Genomic DNA, 19,812 nt, shown 5'->3' on the forward strand with positions numbered 1-19,812 from the left:
GATACATATTTAGTAATTGTATATAGGCCTCCTTCTGGTTCTATTCAAGAATTTTTTGAGAATCTTCATGAACAGCTTGCAAAAGTACAAATTAGTAATAACCTTTGTTTGTTCCAGGTGACTTTAATATTAACATGCTGGATATGGAGTCTTTTGTGACTTCTCAGTTATTAAATATGTGTATGTCTTATGGATTGTTCCCAACGATTAACATCCCAACTAGAGTTTCTAGGACGTCTGCAAAACTTTTGGATAATATTTTTTCCAATTCGCCTTTTAGATCGCAAAGAGTTCTTGTAAATGTGGAATCTGACCACTTTGGTGTTTTTGCAGATTTTGAGATATCTATCCCTAAGCGAGAAACTCCTGAACGGAGTAAAAGAGTTGTAGTTTTTGATCGTAGTGCCCTATTGAAACTAAAAAATAATATGGATCATATTGATTGGGTATCTCTGTTTGGAAATGAGAGTGATGTAAATACTAAATTTTCACTCTTTTATAGTAAGCTTTTAGAAATGGTTAAGGAAGCGGGAGCAGTAAAGAATTCGAAAGGTCAAAAACATAATGGGAGGAAGCCATGGATAACGCATGACGTTCTTCGAAAAATAAACGTAAGAGATAGACTGTTTAATTCACAAGCTTTAAGACCGACGGATGAGAATAAAGAGCGATACCGTGCTTTTCGTAATTGTTTGAATAATCTCCTCCGTGAGGCTAAACAAAAATATTTTAGTATGAAGTTCAAGGATGTTAAAGGTAACCCGTTGAAAACTTGGCAAATAATCCGTAATGTTAAAGGTCAGCGGTCTGATATTCTACCAACTGAAGTGACTGTTAATGAGGTTATAATTGCAGATGGTACTGGGATATGTAATGAGTTTTAAATCTTTTTTATTCAGTAGGCCTACAAATAGCCAAGATTATTTCCTCGTCTCCAGATGACCCACCCTTTGGATCTACTCTACCATCTCCTGCAAATGTATCGGTACATCTAAAGATGATTACATTAGATGAGTTAAGGGATATTATCTATAGTATGAAAAATAGTTCGTCCGGTAGTGACCTAGTTAGCCTAAAAATTCTAAAATGCATTTTCCCTTGTATATCTGGTGTTTTGACATCACTGATTAATGATTGCTTCCGTCAAGGAAGGTTTCCAGACCGTTTAAAAAATGCAAGAGTAACACCGGTTTATAAAGGTGGTGATAGAAATGATTTGGGTAATTATCGCCCAATATCAGTCTTGCCAGTTATTTCTCGTCTTATTGAAAAATGTTTTAGTAATCGGTTGACCTATTTTTTAGAGAAGTTTAGATTGTTTAGTAATAATCAGTTTGGTTTCAGAAAAGATATGAAGACAGAGGACGCATTGATATTTTTGACTAGTATAATTAATATAGCTTTAGATGAAAGATTTAAGGTTGGTGCAGTGTTTTTAGACCTACAGAATGTTTTTGATACAATTGACCATGGCCTACTCCTGGAAAAATGCGAGGTCTATGGGATCTGAGGTAAATCTCTTGACTTTATACGGAGTTTCCTTAGTAACGGGTACCAGTTTGTAGATATGACTTGAATACCATCACGCGCCCACCCAGTGACTAGTGGTGTCCCAAAGGGGTCAGTTCTTGGTCCTATTCTTTTTTTACTGTATATTAATGATATGCCTGATTGTATCCCAAGTTGTTGCTTTAATGTTAGTGATATGGCCAAAAATCCCAGGAATGAGACGGTGTCATTATTTGCTGATGACACAGTTGCTGTTAGTGCCGCGAAGACAGAAGAATTACTTCATACATCGATGAAAGATGCTATTGAAAGGTTATATTCCTGGTTGAGTGTAAATAGATTAAAGATTAATCTGGGTAAGACTAATTTTGTTATTTTTTCCCGTTCACCAGATTTTTATCCATGATTTCAGGATATTGTAACACAGTATGGAGCATTAAAGCGGATGTGTTCTTATGAGTACCTGGGGGTTTATATTGATGATGTTTTATCATTCAAGCGCCATGTACATTATGTTTGTAAAATCGTGTCTCGTAACCTGGGTATAATGAGAAAACTTAAGCATTTTTTTCCTCCTTTTGGTATGCGCCTTCTTTATTATTCCCTTATCCATCCATATATATTGTATTGTAGTAGCGTTTGGCTTGGAACATTTCCTTCTATTGCTCGGCCAAAACGAGTTCTACAAAACAACGCTGTTCGGAAGTTAGATGGCCTACAACCCCGGGATTCGGTACGAAACGTGTATGAGCGTGTAAAGATACTGCCAGCTTCCGGATTACGGGAGTTGTATACACTTCTATTCATTTTTAGGATTCAGAGGGGTATAAACCTCCCGTGTTTTGATAGCTTTGCTAACCTGAGATCTTCTGTCCATGATTATAATACTAGGTCATCTGCAGAGATTAAAATTCCACTGGTAGTTTCGGCCCGATCGATGTTTTCTTTGATTCACAGGGGGATCAGAAGTTGGAACCATCTTGATCAAAATATAAAAAATATAGGTGATATTTCTTCGTTTAAGATAGTAATTAAAGGGATGCTTTTTAGTAAGTATGAATTTTAGGTTTTTTTTTTAATAATGATATTGGTAATATTTTATGGCTCCTTGGGGTGATGATTATGAATATGATTGCAAATTTAATGAAAGTGTTAAGTTTTAAGGTTTGTGGTGCTTTTTGGGGACTGTGATATAGAATAGTTATTATTTTATTCGGTTTTTTCATTTTGTTTTATGTGTGTGTATTTGTGCCACCCTCTTCGAATAGTTTACTTCTTATGTTTACAGTTAAAAGTGTGTTAAATTGTTCGAGGTCTTATAATGCATCTCTCTCTCTCTCTCTCTCAAACGTACAAGCTTCGCCAAAAGATAAAAAACATTCAAGACGTTTCACGAACAAATATCAGCACGCAACAAGTTCCACGAACAAAAATCAGCATGCAATAATTTTCACAAACAAAATCAGTTTCACGAGAAGAAAAAAATCAATGCGCAAGTTTCACGAAGAGACAAAACAACATGCAAAAAGTTTCACGAGCAAAAATCAGCACGCAACAAGTTCCACAAACAAAACCAGTTTCACAATGAGAAAAATCAATGTACAACTTTCACGAAGATAAAAATCAACATGTAACAAGTTTCACGAACAAAAATCAGCACGCCATAAGTTCAACGAACAAAATCACTTTCACGATTAGAAAAAAATCAATGTGCAAGATCCACGAAGATAAAAAACAACATGCAATAAGTTTACCGAGCAAAAAAAAGCACCAAACCCGTTCCATGTACAAAAATCAGCACACAACAAGTTCCATGAACAAAATCAATTTCACGAGGCGAAAAATCAATATACAAGTTTCACGAAGAGAAAAAAAACATGCATGACGTTTCACGAACAAAAATCAGCACGCAACAAGTTCCACGAACAAAAATCAGCATACGACAATTTTTTATAACAAAAGAAGTTTTACGATGAGATAAATCAATATACAAGTTTCACGAAGAGGAAAATCAACACGAAACAATTTTCACGAAAAAGATCAGAATGCAAAACGTTCTATGAACAAAATCAGTTTCACAAGGAGAAAAAAATCAATGTACAAGTTTTACGAAGAGAAACAAGTTGCACGAATAAATAAATCAGCACACAACAATTTCCATGAACAAAATCAGTTTCGCGAGGATAAAAATCAGTGTACAAGTTTCACGAATAGAAAAATCAACATGCAACGAGTTTCACGAACAAAAATTAGTATGCAACAAATTCCACAATGAAAAACATCACGCAACTTTTTTCATGAACAATATCAGTTTCATGAGGAGAAAAATCAATGTACAAGTTTCACGAAGAGCAAAAACAATATGCAACAACTTTCACGAACAAAAAACAGAAAGCAACAAGTTACATTAACAGAATCAGTTTTATGTGGATATAAATTAATGCAAAAGTTTCACGAAGAGAAAAATCAACATCTAACAAGTTTAATGAACAAAAATCAACAACAAGTCCCACGAATACAGATCTGTACGGGACAAGTTCCTTGAATAAAATAAATTTCACGATGAAAAAAAGCAATGTACAAATTTTACGAGGAGAAAAATCAATGTACAAGTTTCACGAAAAAAAATCCAAATGTAACACGTTTAATGAACAAAAATCAGCACGCAACAAGTTCCAAGAACAAAAAATCCGAAAGCATAAAGATAATCCGTTTCATGAGGAGAAAAATCAATGTAAAAGTTCCACGAAGAGAAAAATAAACATGTAACAATTTCCACGAACAAAAATCAGCACGCAATAAGTTCCATGATAAAAATCAGTTTTAAGATGAGAAAAATCAATGTACAAGTTTCACGAAGAGAAACAAAGCATGCAAAAAATTTCACGAATAAAAATCAGCATACAACAAAAAGCTCCATGAACAAAATCAGCACGCAACAAGTTTCATGAACAAAACAAGTTCCGCGAGAATAAAAATCAATGTTCAAGTTTCACGAATAGAAATATCTACATGCAACAAGTTCCACGAACAAAAATCAGCACACAACAAGTTCCAAGAACAAAATAAAAATCAGCACGCAATATTTTCCATGAAGGTAATCAGTTTCACGAGGAGAAAAATCAATGTAAAAGTTTCACAAAGAGAAAAATAAACATGTAACAATTTCCACGAACAAAAATCAGCAGGCAACAAGTTCCGTCAACAAAATTGGTTTTAAGAGGAGAAAAATAAATGTACAAGTTTAACGACGAGAAAAACCAACCTGCAAGAAGTTTCACGAACAAAAATCAGCATGTAACAAGTTCCACGCACAAAAATCAGCACGCAACAAGTTCCACGAATAAAAATCAGCACGTGACAAGTTCCATGAACAAAATAAATTTCACAATGAGAAAAAGCAATGGACAAGTTGTACCAAGAGAAAAATCAATGTACAAGTTTCACTAAAAAAAAATTTCATTTAACAAATTTAATGAACAAAAATTAGCACGCAACAAGTTCCAAGAACAAAAAAAATCAGTGCGCAATAAGTTCCATGAAGATAATCAGTTTTACGAGGAGAAAAATCAATGTAAAAGTTTCACGAAGAGAAAAATAATCATTTAACAAGTTCCACGAACAAAAATCAGCACGCAACAAGTTCCGTGAACAAAATCAGATTTACGAGGAGAAAAATCAATATACAAGTTTAAAGTTCCAAGAACAAAAATCAGAACGCAACAAGTTCCATGAAAAAAATAAGTTTAACGATGAGAAAAAGCAATGTACAAGTTTTACGAGGAGAAAAATCCATGTAAAAGTTTCACGAAAAAACAATCAACATTTAACAAGTTTCATGAACAAAACTTAGTATGCAACTAGTTCCACGAACAAAAGTCAGCACGCAACAAGTGCCATGAACAAAATCATGCTTAAAGTTAATGTGGGAGTTGCTATAAGAATTTTTCAGCGGTGGGGGGGGACTGAAATTTAACATTCAGTGAAAGAAATGAGGGATTTTCATTATGATCTCTCATTAATACCTCTTAGTAAGGTTTAGATTTATGTCTAATAGCAACCTCCCCCCTCTGGAATTTGTTGCTAGGGCCCCAGCTGGGATCGCTCACTAGAGTCCCATTGGAATTGGTATATGGGACCCCAATGGAATTGGATGTTAGGGGGACCCAAATGGGATTGAATGCTAGGAGCCCCGATGAAATTGTTATCTAGGGTCCTCTTGTGGTTAGTTTAGGGCTCCGTTGGAATTACTTGCTAGGGGCCCGGTTGAATTAGATACTTGGGACCCCCAGTTGAATTGGTTGCTAAGGTTCTCCGATGGTTCGATTAGGGCCTCAATTGAAATAGCTAGCTAGGGCCACGGTTGAATTGGTTGCTAGGGTCCTCTGGCGGCTGGGTTAGAGGCCCCGTTTAAATTGCTCGCCAGGGCCCTAATTTAATCGGATGCTTGGGCCCCTGGTTGCCAAGGTCCTCCAATGGTAAGTTAGGGCACCCCGTTGGAATTGCTTGCTTGGGCCTCGGTTGAATTGATTTCTAGGATCCTCCGGTGATTAGGTTACGGCCCTCTTTGGAATCGCTTGCTTAGGCCCCGGTTGAATTGGATGCTTGGGCCCCGGTTGAATTGGTTCCTAAGATTATTTGGTGGTTAGGGCCCCTCGTTAGAATTCCTCGATAAGGCCCCGGTTTAATTGGTTGCTTGGGTTCCGGCTGAATTGGTTGCTAGGGTCCTCCAGTAGTTCTGTTAGGGCCCCCTTTGGAATTACTCGCTAGGACCCCCGGTTGAATTGGATGCTTGGGTTCCGGTTTAATTGGTTGCCAGGGTCATCCGGTGGTTAGGTTAGGTTAGTGCCCCTTTGAAATTACTGGCTAGGCCTTAGGTTGAATTAGACCCTTGGGCTCCGTTTGAATTGGCCTGTAGGGTCCTCCAGTGGTTAGGTTAGGGGCCTCCGTCGGAATCAATCGCTAGGTGCTAGGTTGATTTGGATGTTTGTGACCCTGTAGAATTGGTTGTTAGGGTCCTTCGATGTTTAGATTAGCCCCCCCCCCCCATCGGAATTCCCCGCTAAGGCCCTAATTGAATTGAATGCTTTGGCCTCGGTTGAATTAGTTGCTTGGGTCCTCTAGTGGTTAGGTTAGGACCCTTGTTTCTTTTAACTTATGTTTTCTCCTTTATAAGCTATTGTCATGTTTTTTGGGGGGTTTGTTGTGTTTTTAACTGTTTTTTTTTGTGTTTTAATAATGCTTTAAATTTGTTTTTATTAATAAAACTTTTATTTACAAAAGTCTGTGTCTTTTTAGATTTATTGATCTATATTGAATACGTAATCATTTACGCAATGAAATATCTAAAACCAAACCTACGTAACACATGCTATGTAACTTAACCTTTCTAGATCACATTAGAAAATCAATAACATTGCAATAGTTGCTTGGGTCCTCTGTCAAAGAGGACCCAAACTAGTGGACCAAAAATCAATTGGATTGTGTTGCTTGTCCTCTCATACGGAAAGGGTTGGAAATCCTTTAATCGAGCCAGTAAATGAAACATGGGATTCCTATTACGTGCTAATGGCTATCATGTAGAGAATATTATCTGAACCAAAATATTGGAAAGGGTTTCATGGTTCAGATGATTAAGGCAGAGTTTTATTGGATGGAAATGTCCTTTCAAGTCCTAATGGGGACATAAAATCATTAGAATATAAAGGTTCCCTGAGAAAAACATATTGAAAGAAAAATTAAATCTCAAAAAAGAATATGTAACACCCCGAGTGTACACCGTCATTACGTAAGAGACACGTGTGTGTCCTCCTCAGTTACGACCGGGAATCTCCCACGGGCCCCTGAAGAAATATGTCACGTTAGAATGTCTCATCCGTAACACTGGTAAACATTGCCCTATTACGTAAAAACTAAAAAGAAATTCGAAGAAAAACATCTTGAAGAAAAAATGTCTTTGAAAAACGTCTTGAAACATCTTTTTAAAAAACGCTTTGAAACGTCTTAAAAAAATACCTTGAAAGAAAAAACACATTGAAAGAAAAAAAACACCCTGAAAGAAAATGAAATCCTGAAGAAAAAAAAATCCCGAAGAAAAACATTCTCTTAAAAGTATTATGTAACACTCCACGTGTGCGCCGTCATTACTTAACACCCCACGTGTGCGCTACCCTTACGTAACACACACACACACCCCACGTGTTATTAAGCCGCACAATTTATTAAGAAAATTTTGATATTGCTGAAGGTCAGTAGTGAGCTTCGGTCCAATTTTAGCAATTTTGTTTATACAGATTATCTATTTAAAATATTTGTATTTTCTTTTTTCTCATTGCTATTTGGATTTGGTACCGCTTCATTATAAAAATAACATAGCTTCGAGTTACTCGTAAATGTACATTCTCTTTGAAGTATCACGGTGGTATTAATTGTGTGTATAAATATTGATTTGTTTCATTTTTTATTGTTTTTAGTTTGAGATTTTGAATTTCTTTTATATTTCATTATAGATTTTATAAATTATTTTAGATTAAATGTTTGTCCTTTTAATTATTTTCTTCTATATTTAACATTGAGGATGCCTAGGTCTTATACAGACGAAATATCAGACGTTTAGTTCGTCTTTTCCTTTCCTTCTACTGGCCGTAGACCCATTGTTTTGCTCTTCTTTTTGGAGATTTCGCTGTCTTTGTTTTGACATGGCTAGCTAGTTTGGCTTTAGATATTTTTTTTTTTTTTTTAATTGCATAAAAACCATTCCTCATGTAATAATGTCTGTTTCACAAAATAAATTCTAAAGGCTTAATTTTCTTTAATTAGTGTTTTTAGATGTCGTTTATGCCAATGTAGAAGGAAATTACAGTTAGGTGAAATAATAAATAAAATAGGATACAGATGTCCATGTAAATCACACTGACGCCTTTGGATGCAGCAGGATTTACTTTGCGCTGTAGAATAAGCTTTCAGAAATAAAATAAGAAATACTATTTCTTACGTTTTTTAATTGTGAAAAACAGATTTTAGAGCATATCAAAGTAACCGTTCCGTTTTTTGAAAAAAAAGACTGCAAAAGTAATACCTAAAATTTGTATTCATGTAATTTTCCTTATACACCAAGACGTTTCATTAGAAACTTCAAGAAAAATAAAATTGCAAATTTTGCTTTACTTTTTTTTTTGGATTTTCCTAAATATCAAATATTTTCAAAGTAGCGTTCCAAATCTTGAATAGTAGTTTTCACTAAATGTTTTGTTAAGTCCAACCTATGTGGAAAAAACTCAACATAGAGCTATGTTAAAATGAGTTTAAGTCAAATGAAGCGGTTCCAAATATTAATAAAGGATTAAAAATATAGAATACGTGAGCAAAAATATCTTTTCCATCCTCTTTATTTTCGTTTTTATCCCTCAGTTTCTTCCTTCCTTTGGTGTTCTAGACGTGCAAAAAGCTTGCTAAATATACAGAATAGTTTCGATTTTAGTCCTTCTTGAAATAATTTCTCGTTTTTGGCTCTAGCTTTATACACTACAGCTGAAACTACTACAAATACAAGATAGTTTACAATAGAAAATTCTGAACAAGAGAAAATAATAAGAAAATAATGAGGCCAACCTTCCGGCTAAGTCAACCAAATTCACGACTGCCATTTTTACCATTTCCTCTCCCTTGTCATTCGCCTTCTTTTGTATGACATTAACTCCTACAATTGTGTGTGCTCTTGAGCTGACTTCGTTCAAGTTTGTTGCTGCCACTGTTCGATTTGTTGCGCCTCTTTCTATATGAGTCAGCAAATCAGATGAGCACATGCCGAAATGTGACTTAAGTCCTTCGGCTAAAATTTTATAAAAAAAAAAATGTAGTCGGAGATAGATACTTTTATTTATTTTCATTTCTTTGTCACATATTTTTCATTTTGTAAAGAAATTCACAAAAAAAAATAATTAACATTACACTACAGAGGAGCAAAAATAAAGTCAAGCTATAATTCCAGCGAAAATGAGACCCAATGAATAAATAAATTTATAACATTAAACCAGCCAAATGAATAAATAAATGAGACCCAAAATGAATAGAAATTACATTGAATAATCAAGTCAAATCTAAAAGGGACAGAAGTTAGAGCAAACAGGAGCAGGGCTAACATCACCTAATCCTTCTAAAGGTGAAAGAGTCGGTTTTGCTTTGACGAAAACAGCTTAAAGTCGAGGAGTATGATTTCATTTGTCATAACATCTAAAACCACACAAAAAGGCAAGAATTTTTCAACTAATTTGAACAAAATTGGGCCAGGCCTTGGGGGCTCATGTCATACCTAGGGGTATACTTAGCGGATGTTTTGACTAATTTGAACAAACGAGCTTTTTTATAATTCATTGTAAATGTCTTTGGGGACTGAGGAGGGAGTAGGTGGCTAGAAAAGGCGTGGGAGAGGTGTTGGTTGCCCTCCAATCACGTAAATCTTTCAAAAAGGGCAATAGAACTTTCAAATTCCAATCGAATGAGCCCCCTTCAAAGCTCCATGACCAGTTCACCCATGTAAAGTGACGGGGTAGTAAATAATTAAATTCAATTTACTTATAACCTGTCAAAATAAAAAAGGCCGCAGAGCCTTTAAATGACAGAGTACAACATAAGCCTTGAATGTGATAACACCTTTTTTGGATTTTATCAACTTGAAACTCGGTAGGATCCTAATTTAATTCACTGACCGGAGTTAATTGTGCAACCATTCTGTCATAACATTTCATACGGATTAAAAATGTTGTAATCCACTGACCTAGTTTCTGGACATTTATTTACACTTTACAAAAATAGATTTGTGCTGATTTCAATTTTGCGTAACCATAATTGACAAGCAGAAGAGGGGCGGTAAACCCGTGGCAAGTGCCGTTGTACCTGCCGGGAGAGTCTCCCTTAAATTGCGGGGATAAGGTAACGGGGGCTGACGCTTCCCTTGTCTTTTGGGGTGATATTTTTTTTTTCTTCAAGCCAATGATGTCTCCAAAAGTGTGCCCTAACTGTGGACGTTCTTTGGGGAAAGGCACGCTGTTGCAATGCACTAAGTGTTCCAATTTGTTTCATCCCTCTTGTTCAGGGATCACCGTTTCCGATAGAAAGAAATATAAGAGAAAAAAAGGAGAAAGAAAATAAAAACGTAAACGAACAATTTTATACTGAACAAAGATACGCAATTTTTACAATCATAAGAACAGAGAAGACCAATCGTGATTAAGTTTACTGGCAGAAGATTTAAAATCTTTCATTCTTTTATCAAAATTGTAGCTGGAAAGATGGGTTTATCTTCTTGGGACAAGAAAGAGTTACTGGTCCTAAGGGGCATATGCAAAAGGAATTTAAAATTTTTTTAAATAAAGCCAATGAGCAAGCTTTTTTTAAGCAGGATGTGGCTGTCGTCAAATAGGAGACAGAGCAAGAAGATGAGGCAGAAGTTGGACTATTGTAAAGTTTAGAAAGATAAAAACAACTAAGCTGTGTAACATTAGAGACAAGCGAGGCATAAGCGATCCTTGTCCTTTTTTTCAAGATTTTGGATAGCAGCCTTAAGAGAGGGGGATAGAAGTTTCAGCAATTTGAAGGGATTTATAGGTGCATCTTTTGAGGTTGAAACCAACAGCTACAGTTTTATCGATATTAAAACTTAAACCAATCTGCTGATATTCTTGTTCTAGCTTCGAAAAGTGCTCTCAAAACCAGAGAAAATGTGACTCAGATTCACGATATAATCAGCATACGTAAGTAATGACACATCTAAACTGCCGTAAATACAGGTGGACTCAACAGAGCTCTGGGCTGGAATAACTGAGATATTAAAAGCACGGGGGAAATAAGACCACCTTTTCAAACACCCTTTAGCGCATTAACAAGCTCTGAGCCGCACTTCATTTTGGTACAAAGATGTTTATACATGTATCGAAGACAATTAATAGCTGAGATGTAAAGCCTCTCTTTACAACTTATGCCAAAATCTCAGCAAAAATACCCGAATCAAATGCTCTGGCTATGTCCAAAGCACGTAGAACAAGATAATCCCCGGAACCCTCCACATCTTCAGGACCCTTAAAAGGGAAAAAAGAGCAGCAGCTTATACCAAAATCTGAGCAAAAATACCCGAATCAAATGCTCTGGCTATGTCCAAAGCGCGTAGAACAAGAAAATCCCCGGAACCCTCCACATCTTCAGGACCCTTAAAAGGGAAAAAAGAGCAGCAGCTTATACCAAAATCTGAGCAAAAATACCCGAATCAAATGCTCTGGCTATGTCCAAAGCGCGTAGAACAAGAAAATCCCCGGAACCCTCCACATCTTCAAGACCCTTAAAAGGGAAAAAAAGAGCAGCTCATAACCAAGTTCTTTCTGAAAACTGAACTGATGCGCAGGTACAGAACACTTTTGGGAAATATCTATAAAAATAATAGACTCCAAAATTATTAGTACAAGAAACGGTTATAGGCCGACACAATAGAGAATCATCAGGATCTTTTTTACCTTTTTTGGGTATAGGTGTAATCTGGCCAATATAAAACTGTTGAGGCACAATACCAGAAGAAATTGACATTTGAAAAAGTAACGAAAGATGCTGCGACCGAAGGTCACTAGAATGTTCGTAATGTTTAGCAGATATTAAATCAAGACCGCCAGACGATTTTTCTTAACATTTTTAGAGTAAAGTTAATATAAAACGGCGTCACTGTAAAAGAAGAGCGCATAAAAATAGCAAGTAAACGGTCAAGCTCTTATTCAAATTTACTTTCGGCAACTAGGTCAGACGATGAAAACTAACTTTTATAATAATCAATCCAGCTTTATTCTGGAAAACTACCGACAGAAGTCTGATCACTGTGTTTAAAACATTTCCATAAAAGTGAAGCATCACTAGCTATCCTATCGACATTTTTTGAATCAACATTATTTTGTGGTCATTAAGGGCCCTTGTGAACTTCATTTTGTCTTCAAACGCAATTAGTTTAATATACCAGAATGCGATTTATCGGATTCGTTCCAGATTTGGAGCTGCAATTTAACCGAATCGCATGCTGCAACAAGACTAGGATTTTTAGACCTGTCGGTGACTTCTATTTTTTTTGCAAACACATCTGGATGAGGCTACACACTTTTCCACGTATCGAAGCGCGTGGAGGATTCCTGTAAGATAACTCGTAAGCTATATTTCGATCTCGCACTCACTAATATAAAACCAGTATTCTGAGCTAATTAGGTGAAAAGGAACTTTAATTTTGTTGAGTAACGTGTCACACTCGTGCTCGAATAACTGACGATCAGCGTGACTTCAGTCTTGAACATAAAATCCCTTTTTCTCTTGAGAGGTTTTGCTTTGGACATTGCACTCAATTGTCACATAAATAGGTAAGTGGTCAGAGTAGTAGCCTTCACGAATTACAGTGGCTAGTCTAATGGAAAGGGATAAACACCATTATTGAGATTCGAAGTTGAAGAGCTTGGACCACCATAGGTACAGTTTAGGATTCATTTTTGTTAAATAGTGAGTACGAAGTATAAATGAAGATCCATAGGAGCTGGCTTCTGGGGAGCGCTTTATCAGTCAACTCACAGTTAAAGTCACCTATTAATATCAAGCAGGTGAGTGCGGATTTTGCGTTTTTCTTGAACAGCCCACCCACTTTTTTGCAAGCGCTCATAAACTTTGCGTCGGATTTCTCGTTAGGATAGTTCGTTGGTAGGTAAACATTCATTATGGTTGTATTCAGATTTGACACTGCAAGAATACGATCACCTGCTTCAATTAATTCACAGAGTAAGTGAGTCAAAATCGTGAGGCCACCAGAGAGGCGTCCAGACGCTACCGTTACTTTTGCTGGAGAGAAAACACAGCACAATCCGACAAGATTTAAAGCAATTTTCTTTTGTCGGCTAACAAAAAAATGTTCTGAGGAAGCAAATAATATCATATTCCTTGAGCAACTGGGTCAAAACAGGAATTTTATCAGAAGCTTTTCCGTTTATATTCCATGACATAATCGAAACTGGACGCAGCATTATTTCGAAATGTGTTTTAGCAGAGATTGAGCTACGGGACACTTATAGCTATAGCAGGGATGATCAGTAGACTTACATAGTGTACATTTTATAAGTATAGTACAGGCATCATCTTTAGAACCAAGGTGTCCTTCTTCGCCGCAAACTGAACAAATACAAGAGTTCTTGCACGCGTCAGAAATATGCCCGAAGGCTTGATATATGTAGCACCTTAGAGGAAGAAATAAAAATTCTGAAACCCAGATTTTCTCGAAACCAATCGCTGGTAGATTTGCAATCGCATTCATTAGACCAGTTTTTTACTCGAACTGTAACTTGAACGAACGAGAGTGACCAATTCGTTTGGCTATTATGCATTTAGGAATAACGGTTGATCTTGCTATTGATATTAAAAGGCAAGTGATGTTTAGGAAAATCACGCCATGGAATTCAGCATATAAGAGACACCCCATATGAAGTTCTAGGAAATTAAAAGCTCCAGTGCCATTTTTAAGTAGCCAAACAGATTGCTGCAAGGGAAGGTATAATGTGCCGTGTTGTTATGGCATAAAACTACAAATTTGCCCCGAACAAGGTGAAGTTGCTATTGAGGGAAAATTCTGAGATCGCCAATCGATTTATAAGTATCGAATAACTGTAAATTTAGCATCTCATTTTCGGAGGGCATATTCTTTCTTAAAAAGTCACATAGTTTATCAGAGGCAACGCTGTAGCGTTGCCTATAGTAAAGGCCATACGGCTCCAATGTTTTATTATTATTTTTTTCCAGAGGCACTTCATATGGAAAGGGTCGTCGTAAAAAACTTCAAAGGGGGCTCATTCGAAAGGAAATCGAGAGTTGTAGTGCCCTTTTTAATAGTCGAAAATTATTGGAGGGCAACTAGCCCCTCCCACGCCCATCATTCCCCCAAACACATCCAATCAAAACTTTTAGATAGCCATTTTGTTCAGCCTAGCTGATTTCCAGATAGAAAATATATTTTTGAGGAGGACACTCCCCCACAACCCTCAGGGCAAGGGTTTTAAGTTATGCCCTGGGGGCATATAAGGTTTTTATAGAAGGCGTTTTCGTAGAAACTTAAAAACAGGCTCATTCAATTGGATATTCAAGGGGCTAGTGCCCTCTTTAATAGTCGAAAGTGATTGGAGGGCACCTACTCCCTCCCCCACGCCCATCATTTCCCCAAACACATCCAATCAAAATTTTGAGATAGCCATTTTATTCAACGTAGTTGATTTGCGGATAGAAAATATATTTTTGAGGAGGATTCTCCCCCACAACCCTCAGGGCAAGAGTTTCAAGTGGTGGCCAGGGAGGGGGCATATAAGGTTTTTATAGAAAGTGTTGTCGTAAAAACTTCAAAAAAGGCTAGTTCGATTGGAAATTCAAAGGGATAGTGCCCTTTTTAATAGTCGAAAGTGATTGGAGGGCATATAGCCCCCCCACACCAGTCATTCCCCCAAACACACCACATAAAAAGTTTTAGATAACCATTTTGTTAACCGTAGTTGATTTCCAGATAGAAAATATGTTTTTGGGGAGGACAATCCCCCACAACCCTGAGGGCATGGGTTTTAAGTTATGCCCTGGGGGCATATAAGGTTTTTATAGAAGGCGTTGTCGTAGAAACTTAAAAAAAGCTCATTCAATTAGAAATTAAAAGGGATAGTGCCCTTTTTAATAGTCGAAAGTGATTGGAGGGCAACTATCCCCCCCCGCCCATCATTTCCCCAAACACATCCAATCAAAATTTTGAGATAGCCATTTTATTCAACGTAGTTGATTTTCAGATAGAAAATATGTTTTTGAGGAGGACTCTCCCCCACAACGCTCAGGGCAAGGGTTTCAAGTGGTGGCCGGGGGGGCATATAAGGTTTTTATAGAAGGCATTGTCGTAGAAACTTCAAAAAGGGCTAGTTCGATTGGAAATTCAAAGGGATAGTGCCCTTTTTAATAGTCGAAAGTGATTGGAGGGCAAATAGCCCCCCACACCAGTCATTCCCCCAAACACACCCAATCAAAATTTTGAGATAGCCATTTTGTTCAGCGTAGTTGATTTCCAGTTAGAAAAACTGTTTTTGGGGAGGACAATCCCCCACAACCCTGAGGGCATGGGTTTTAAGTTATGCCCTGGGGGCATATCAGGTTTTTATAGAAGGCGTCGTCGTAGAAACTTAAAAAAAGGCTCATTCGATTAGAAATTCAAAGGGCTAGTGCCCTTTTTAATAGTTGAAAGTGATTGAAGGGCAACTAAACTACCCCCCCCCCCTCCACGCCAATCATTCCCCCAAGCACATCCAATCAAAATTTTGAGATATCGATTTTGTTCAACGTATTTGATTTCGAGATAGAAGATATGTTTTTGAGGAGGACACTCCCCCAAAACCCTCAGGGCAAGGGTTTTAAGTTTTGTCCTGGGGGCATATAAGATTTTTATAGAAAGCGTTGTCGTAGAAACTTCAAAAAAGGCTCATTCGATTGGAAATTCAAAGGGATAGTGCCCTTTTTAATAGTCATTAAATAAAAAAAACAAGTTTTTTAAACTGAAAGTAAGGAGCGACATTAAAACTTAAAACGAACAGAAAATATTTCGTATATGAAAGGGGCTGTCCCCTCCTCAACGCCTCGCTCTTTACGCTGAAGTTTTTTATTGTTTTAAAAAATAAAGTTGTGAGACAGAGTCAAACTTTAGCCTAAAGAGCGAGGCATTGAGGAGGGGACAACCCTGTTCATATACGGAATAATTTCTGTTCGTGTTAAGTTTTAGTGTCGCTCCTTACTTTCAATTTAAAAAACGTGTTTTTTTATTTAATTTCTGATCGTTTTTTAGTTAATGCAGCTTTTATTTTGAATCGCCGTCATTGAATAAGTAAACAAAATTTGCATAAAAATTTTACTTTTCTTTTGCAAAATGGCTGTCTCTAAATTTGGTTCTGACGTAATATACAAATTAACTTACATAACGAACTTCTATATTCGTATATTTTTCTTCTGGCGAAAAATACAAAGTTACAGATTTTTGCAGATATGAGCTTGAAACCTATGTTATAGGGTTTTCTGATACGTTGAATCTGACGGTGTGATTTTCATTAAAAATTTTTCACTTTTAGGGGATGTTTCCCCCCTCTTTAAAAAATCAGGTGAGTTTTCTGAGGCTCGTAGCCTTTGATGAGTAATACTAAACTTAATAAAATTCATATATTTAGAATCAGCATTATAAGACCATTCTTTTGATACATTTATTGACATCAAAGTTCCGTTTTTAAAATTTTCGCTTACTATTGAGCCGTATCGCTTTTTTTTTTTTTATTTTTTTTTTTTTTTACGTATATGTTATTACGTATATGATGGGGTTCTCCCCTTAGTCAATACCACGCTCTTTACGTTAAAAGTAAAAAAAAAATTAATTCACAAACCCCTGAATCACAAAGGCCGTTTAATTAGAATAGATAGCTCTTTTGAAAGCACTAAAATAAAAACTGTAGCGTAAAGAGCGAAGTATTGACTTGGGGGAGAACCCCCTCATATACGTAATAATTTCTGTTCATTTTAAGTTCTAATGTTGCTTCTTACTTTCAGTTGAAAGTACTTGTTTTTTTAATTTAATTTTTAATCGTTTTTTAAATAATGCTTGGAAATCTGGCGCCCCCTTCATAGAAATGTCCCTTACCCCAAAGATACATCCTCCACGGAAAGATTCTCCAAAGTAACCCCCTCCGCCAGCCCCCCTCCCCCCACCAGAAAAAAGTCTTCCTGAAAATGTCTGTATACTTCCCGATAACCAATACAATATGTAAGCAATGGGCAAAGTTCATAACTTGCAGCCCTTCCCCTGGGAACTGTGGGGGATTAAGTCATCGTAAAAGACATATTTATTAGATTTTCGACTATGCTAAACACACTGGCTATCTCAAAATTTTAATTGAGTGACTTTGAGAAAAAAATTAGCGTGGGAGGGGGCCTAGTTGCCCTCCATTTTTTTGGTCACTTAAAAAGGGCACTAGAACTTTTAATTTCCGTTCCAATGAGCCCTCTTACGATATTCTAGGACCACTGGGTCAATACGATTACCCCTGGGGAAAAAAAACAAACAAATAAACACGCACCCGTGATCTTTCTTCTGGCAAAAAATGCAAAATTCCACATTTTTGTAGATAGGAGCCTGAAACCTCTGTAGTAGGGTTATCTGATACGCTGAATATGATGGTGTGAATTTCATTAAGGTTCTATCACTTTTAGGGTGTCTTTCCCCCTTTTTTTGAAAATCAGCCAAATTTTCTCAGGCGCGTAACTTTTGATGGGTAAGATTAAACTTGATAAAACTTATATTTTTGAAATCAGAATTAAAATCTGATTCTTTTGATGTATCTATTGGTATCAAAATTCCGTTTTTTAGAGTTTTGGTTACCATTGAGCCGGGTCGCTCCTTACTTACAGTTCGTTACCACGAACTGTTTGAAAAGTGATTGGAGGGCAGCTACCCCCCCACGCCCTTTACTCCCCCAAACACTCCCAATCAAAATTTTGTGATAGCCATTTTGTTCAGCGTAGTTGATTTCCACATATGAAATATTTTTTTGAGGAGGAAAATCCCCCACAACCCTCAGGGCAAGGGTGTTAAGTTATGCCCTGGGGGCATATAAGGGTTTTATAGAAGCTGTTGTCGTAGAAACTTCAAAAAAGGCTCATTCGATTAGAAATTCAGAGGGCTAGTGCCCTTTTTAATAGTCGAAAGTGATTGAAAGGCAACTATCCCCCCCACGCCCACCATTCTCCCAAAAAACATCCAATCAAAATTTTAAGATAGCCATTTTGTTCAGCATAGTTGATTTTCAGAAAGAAGATACGTTTTTGAGGAGGACACTCCCCCACAACCCTCAAGGCAAGGGCTTTAAGTTATACCCTAGGGGCATATAAGGTTTTTATAGACAGCGGTGTCGTAGAAACTTCAAAAAAGGCTCTTTCGATTTGAAATTCAAAGGGCTAGTGCCCTTTTGAGTAGTCGAAAGTGATTTGAGGGCAACTAACCTCCCTCTCACGACACCTTTTCCCCAAACACATCGAATCAAAATTTTGAGACATCCATATAATTAAACATAGTTCTAAGTTCTGGAAATTAGGTCTTTGAGGATGACAACTCCCCCACAACCCTCAGGGCAAGGGTTGTAATTTAAGGATTTTCCGAATCCTTCCCATTATTTCATATGGAAGGGATGCTCGTATAAACTTTAGAGAGGGCTCATTTGATTAGAAATTGAAAGTTCTTGTTCACTTTTTAAGAATCAAAAGAGATCGGAGGGCAACTAGCCCCCCCCCTCCTCCACGCCCTAAATGCATCAGATAAAAAAAGTTAGATAGACATTTTGTAAAATTAGTTCAAAATTCTCGTAACAAAATCTCCGGTGTCGACACAGCCCACCAGGGCCCGGGGTTGGCGCTGTAAGTTATGCCCTGGGGGCATATAAACAATCAAACAATCATTTGATAAACAATCAATGCAAACAAACATACAATAGATATTAATGTAAATTAATTAATACATTTAATGTTGATATTAATGTAAATTAATAAATAAATTTCTGCTGGGTGGAATTTAACACGGAGGAATTATCAGCAGGAAAAGAAAATGCTCTTTGAGGGGGGAGGAATTTCCCAGGGGTGGCTTTTCCAAATGTGAATTATTCAGGAAGGGGACGACTAAACCCATTCGATAATATTCTAAATTTTACATCTGAAAGTAACAGTAATAAAGAATCAACAGAAATGTCAGAGATAGCACTTCAGGTTCCTTTAGACGATTTTGTTCGTGTCTTTTGAAAAAATACATTTTCAAAAGAGAGATTATTTTCATTTGTAATACTTTCTCTGTGGCTGATCAATTATGCATGTGAGGGGGGGGAGACTTCCCCCCTCCACTGTCTATGCTAAGGTTTCAGTTTTTATCTCAAGGCTTAAAAATGAACAAATGCAATAAAAGTATAACTCAAAATAACATATATAGAATAATATATGCACATAAAACGGAACAATTAGTCAAAACTACATATTATGAGTTGAGGCTCACCCAAATGATGGCCCAGGGGGCTCACCATTCCTCAATATATGATATAAATCCTGCAATAATTGAAAATATAAAGTATTTCTGAGTATTTTCCACAACTCAAACGGTCCAACTTTCTACAGCCCAATGAGTCTGTCTAATCTCCTAAATCGGGAACGGAGGAGATAACTGAAGCTCCGCCCCGTATTGGATGAGTCTCCAACCTC

At 36.8% G+C, this 19,812-nt stretch overlaps 1 protein-coding gene across 1 annotated transcript in view; it reads right to left on the reverse strand.

The window, feature by feature from the left end:
• LOC148948584 (kinesin-like protein KIF28) overlaps positions 1–19,812 on the reverse strand; it is a 288,269-nt gene that overhangs the window by 205,568 nt on the left and 62,889 nt on the right. Inside the window, exons 6-7 of the mRNA XM_089094971.1 lie at positions 13,099–13,362; positions 9,121–9,340 (exon numbers count right to left, since the gene is read on the reverse strand). Of these exons, the coding sequence (XP_088951097.1) occupies positions 9,121–9,340; positions 13,099–13,362 (484 nt within the window). The remainder of the gene's footprint in view (positions 1–9,120; positions 9,341–13,098; positions 13,363–19,812) is intronic.

This window comes from Artemia sp. Qi Xiang Cuo, chromosome 9 (genome assembly GCF_049724085.1).
Source record: "Artemia sp. Qi Xiang Cuo chromosome 9, ASM4972408v1, whole genome shotgun sequence".
NCBI lineage: Eukaryota > Metazoa > Arthropoda > Branchiopoda > Anostraca > Artemiidae > Artemia > Artemia sp. Qi Xiang Cuo.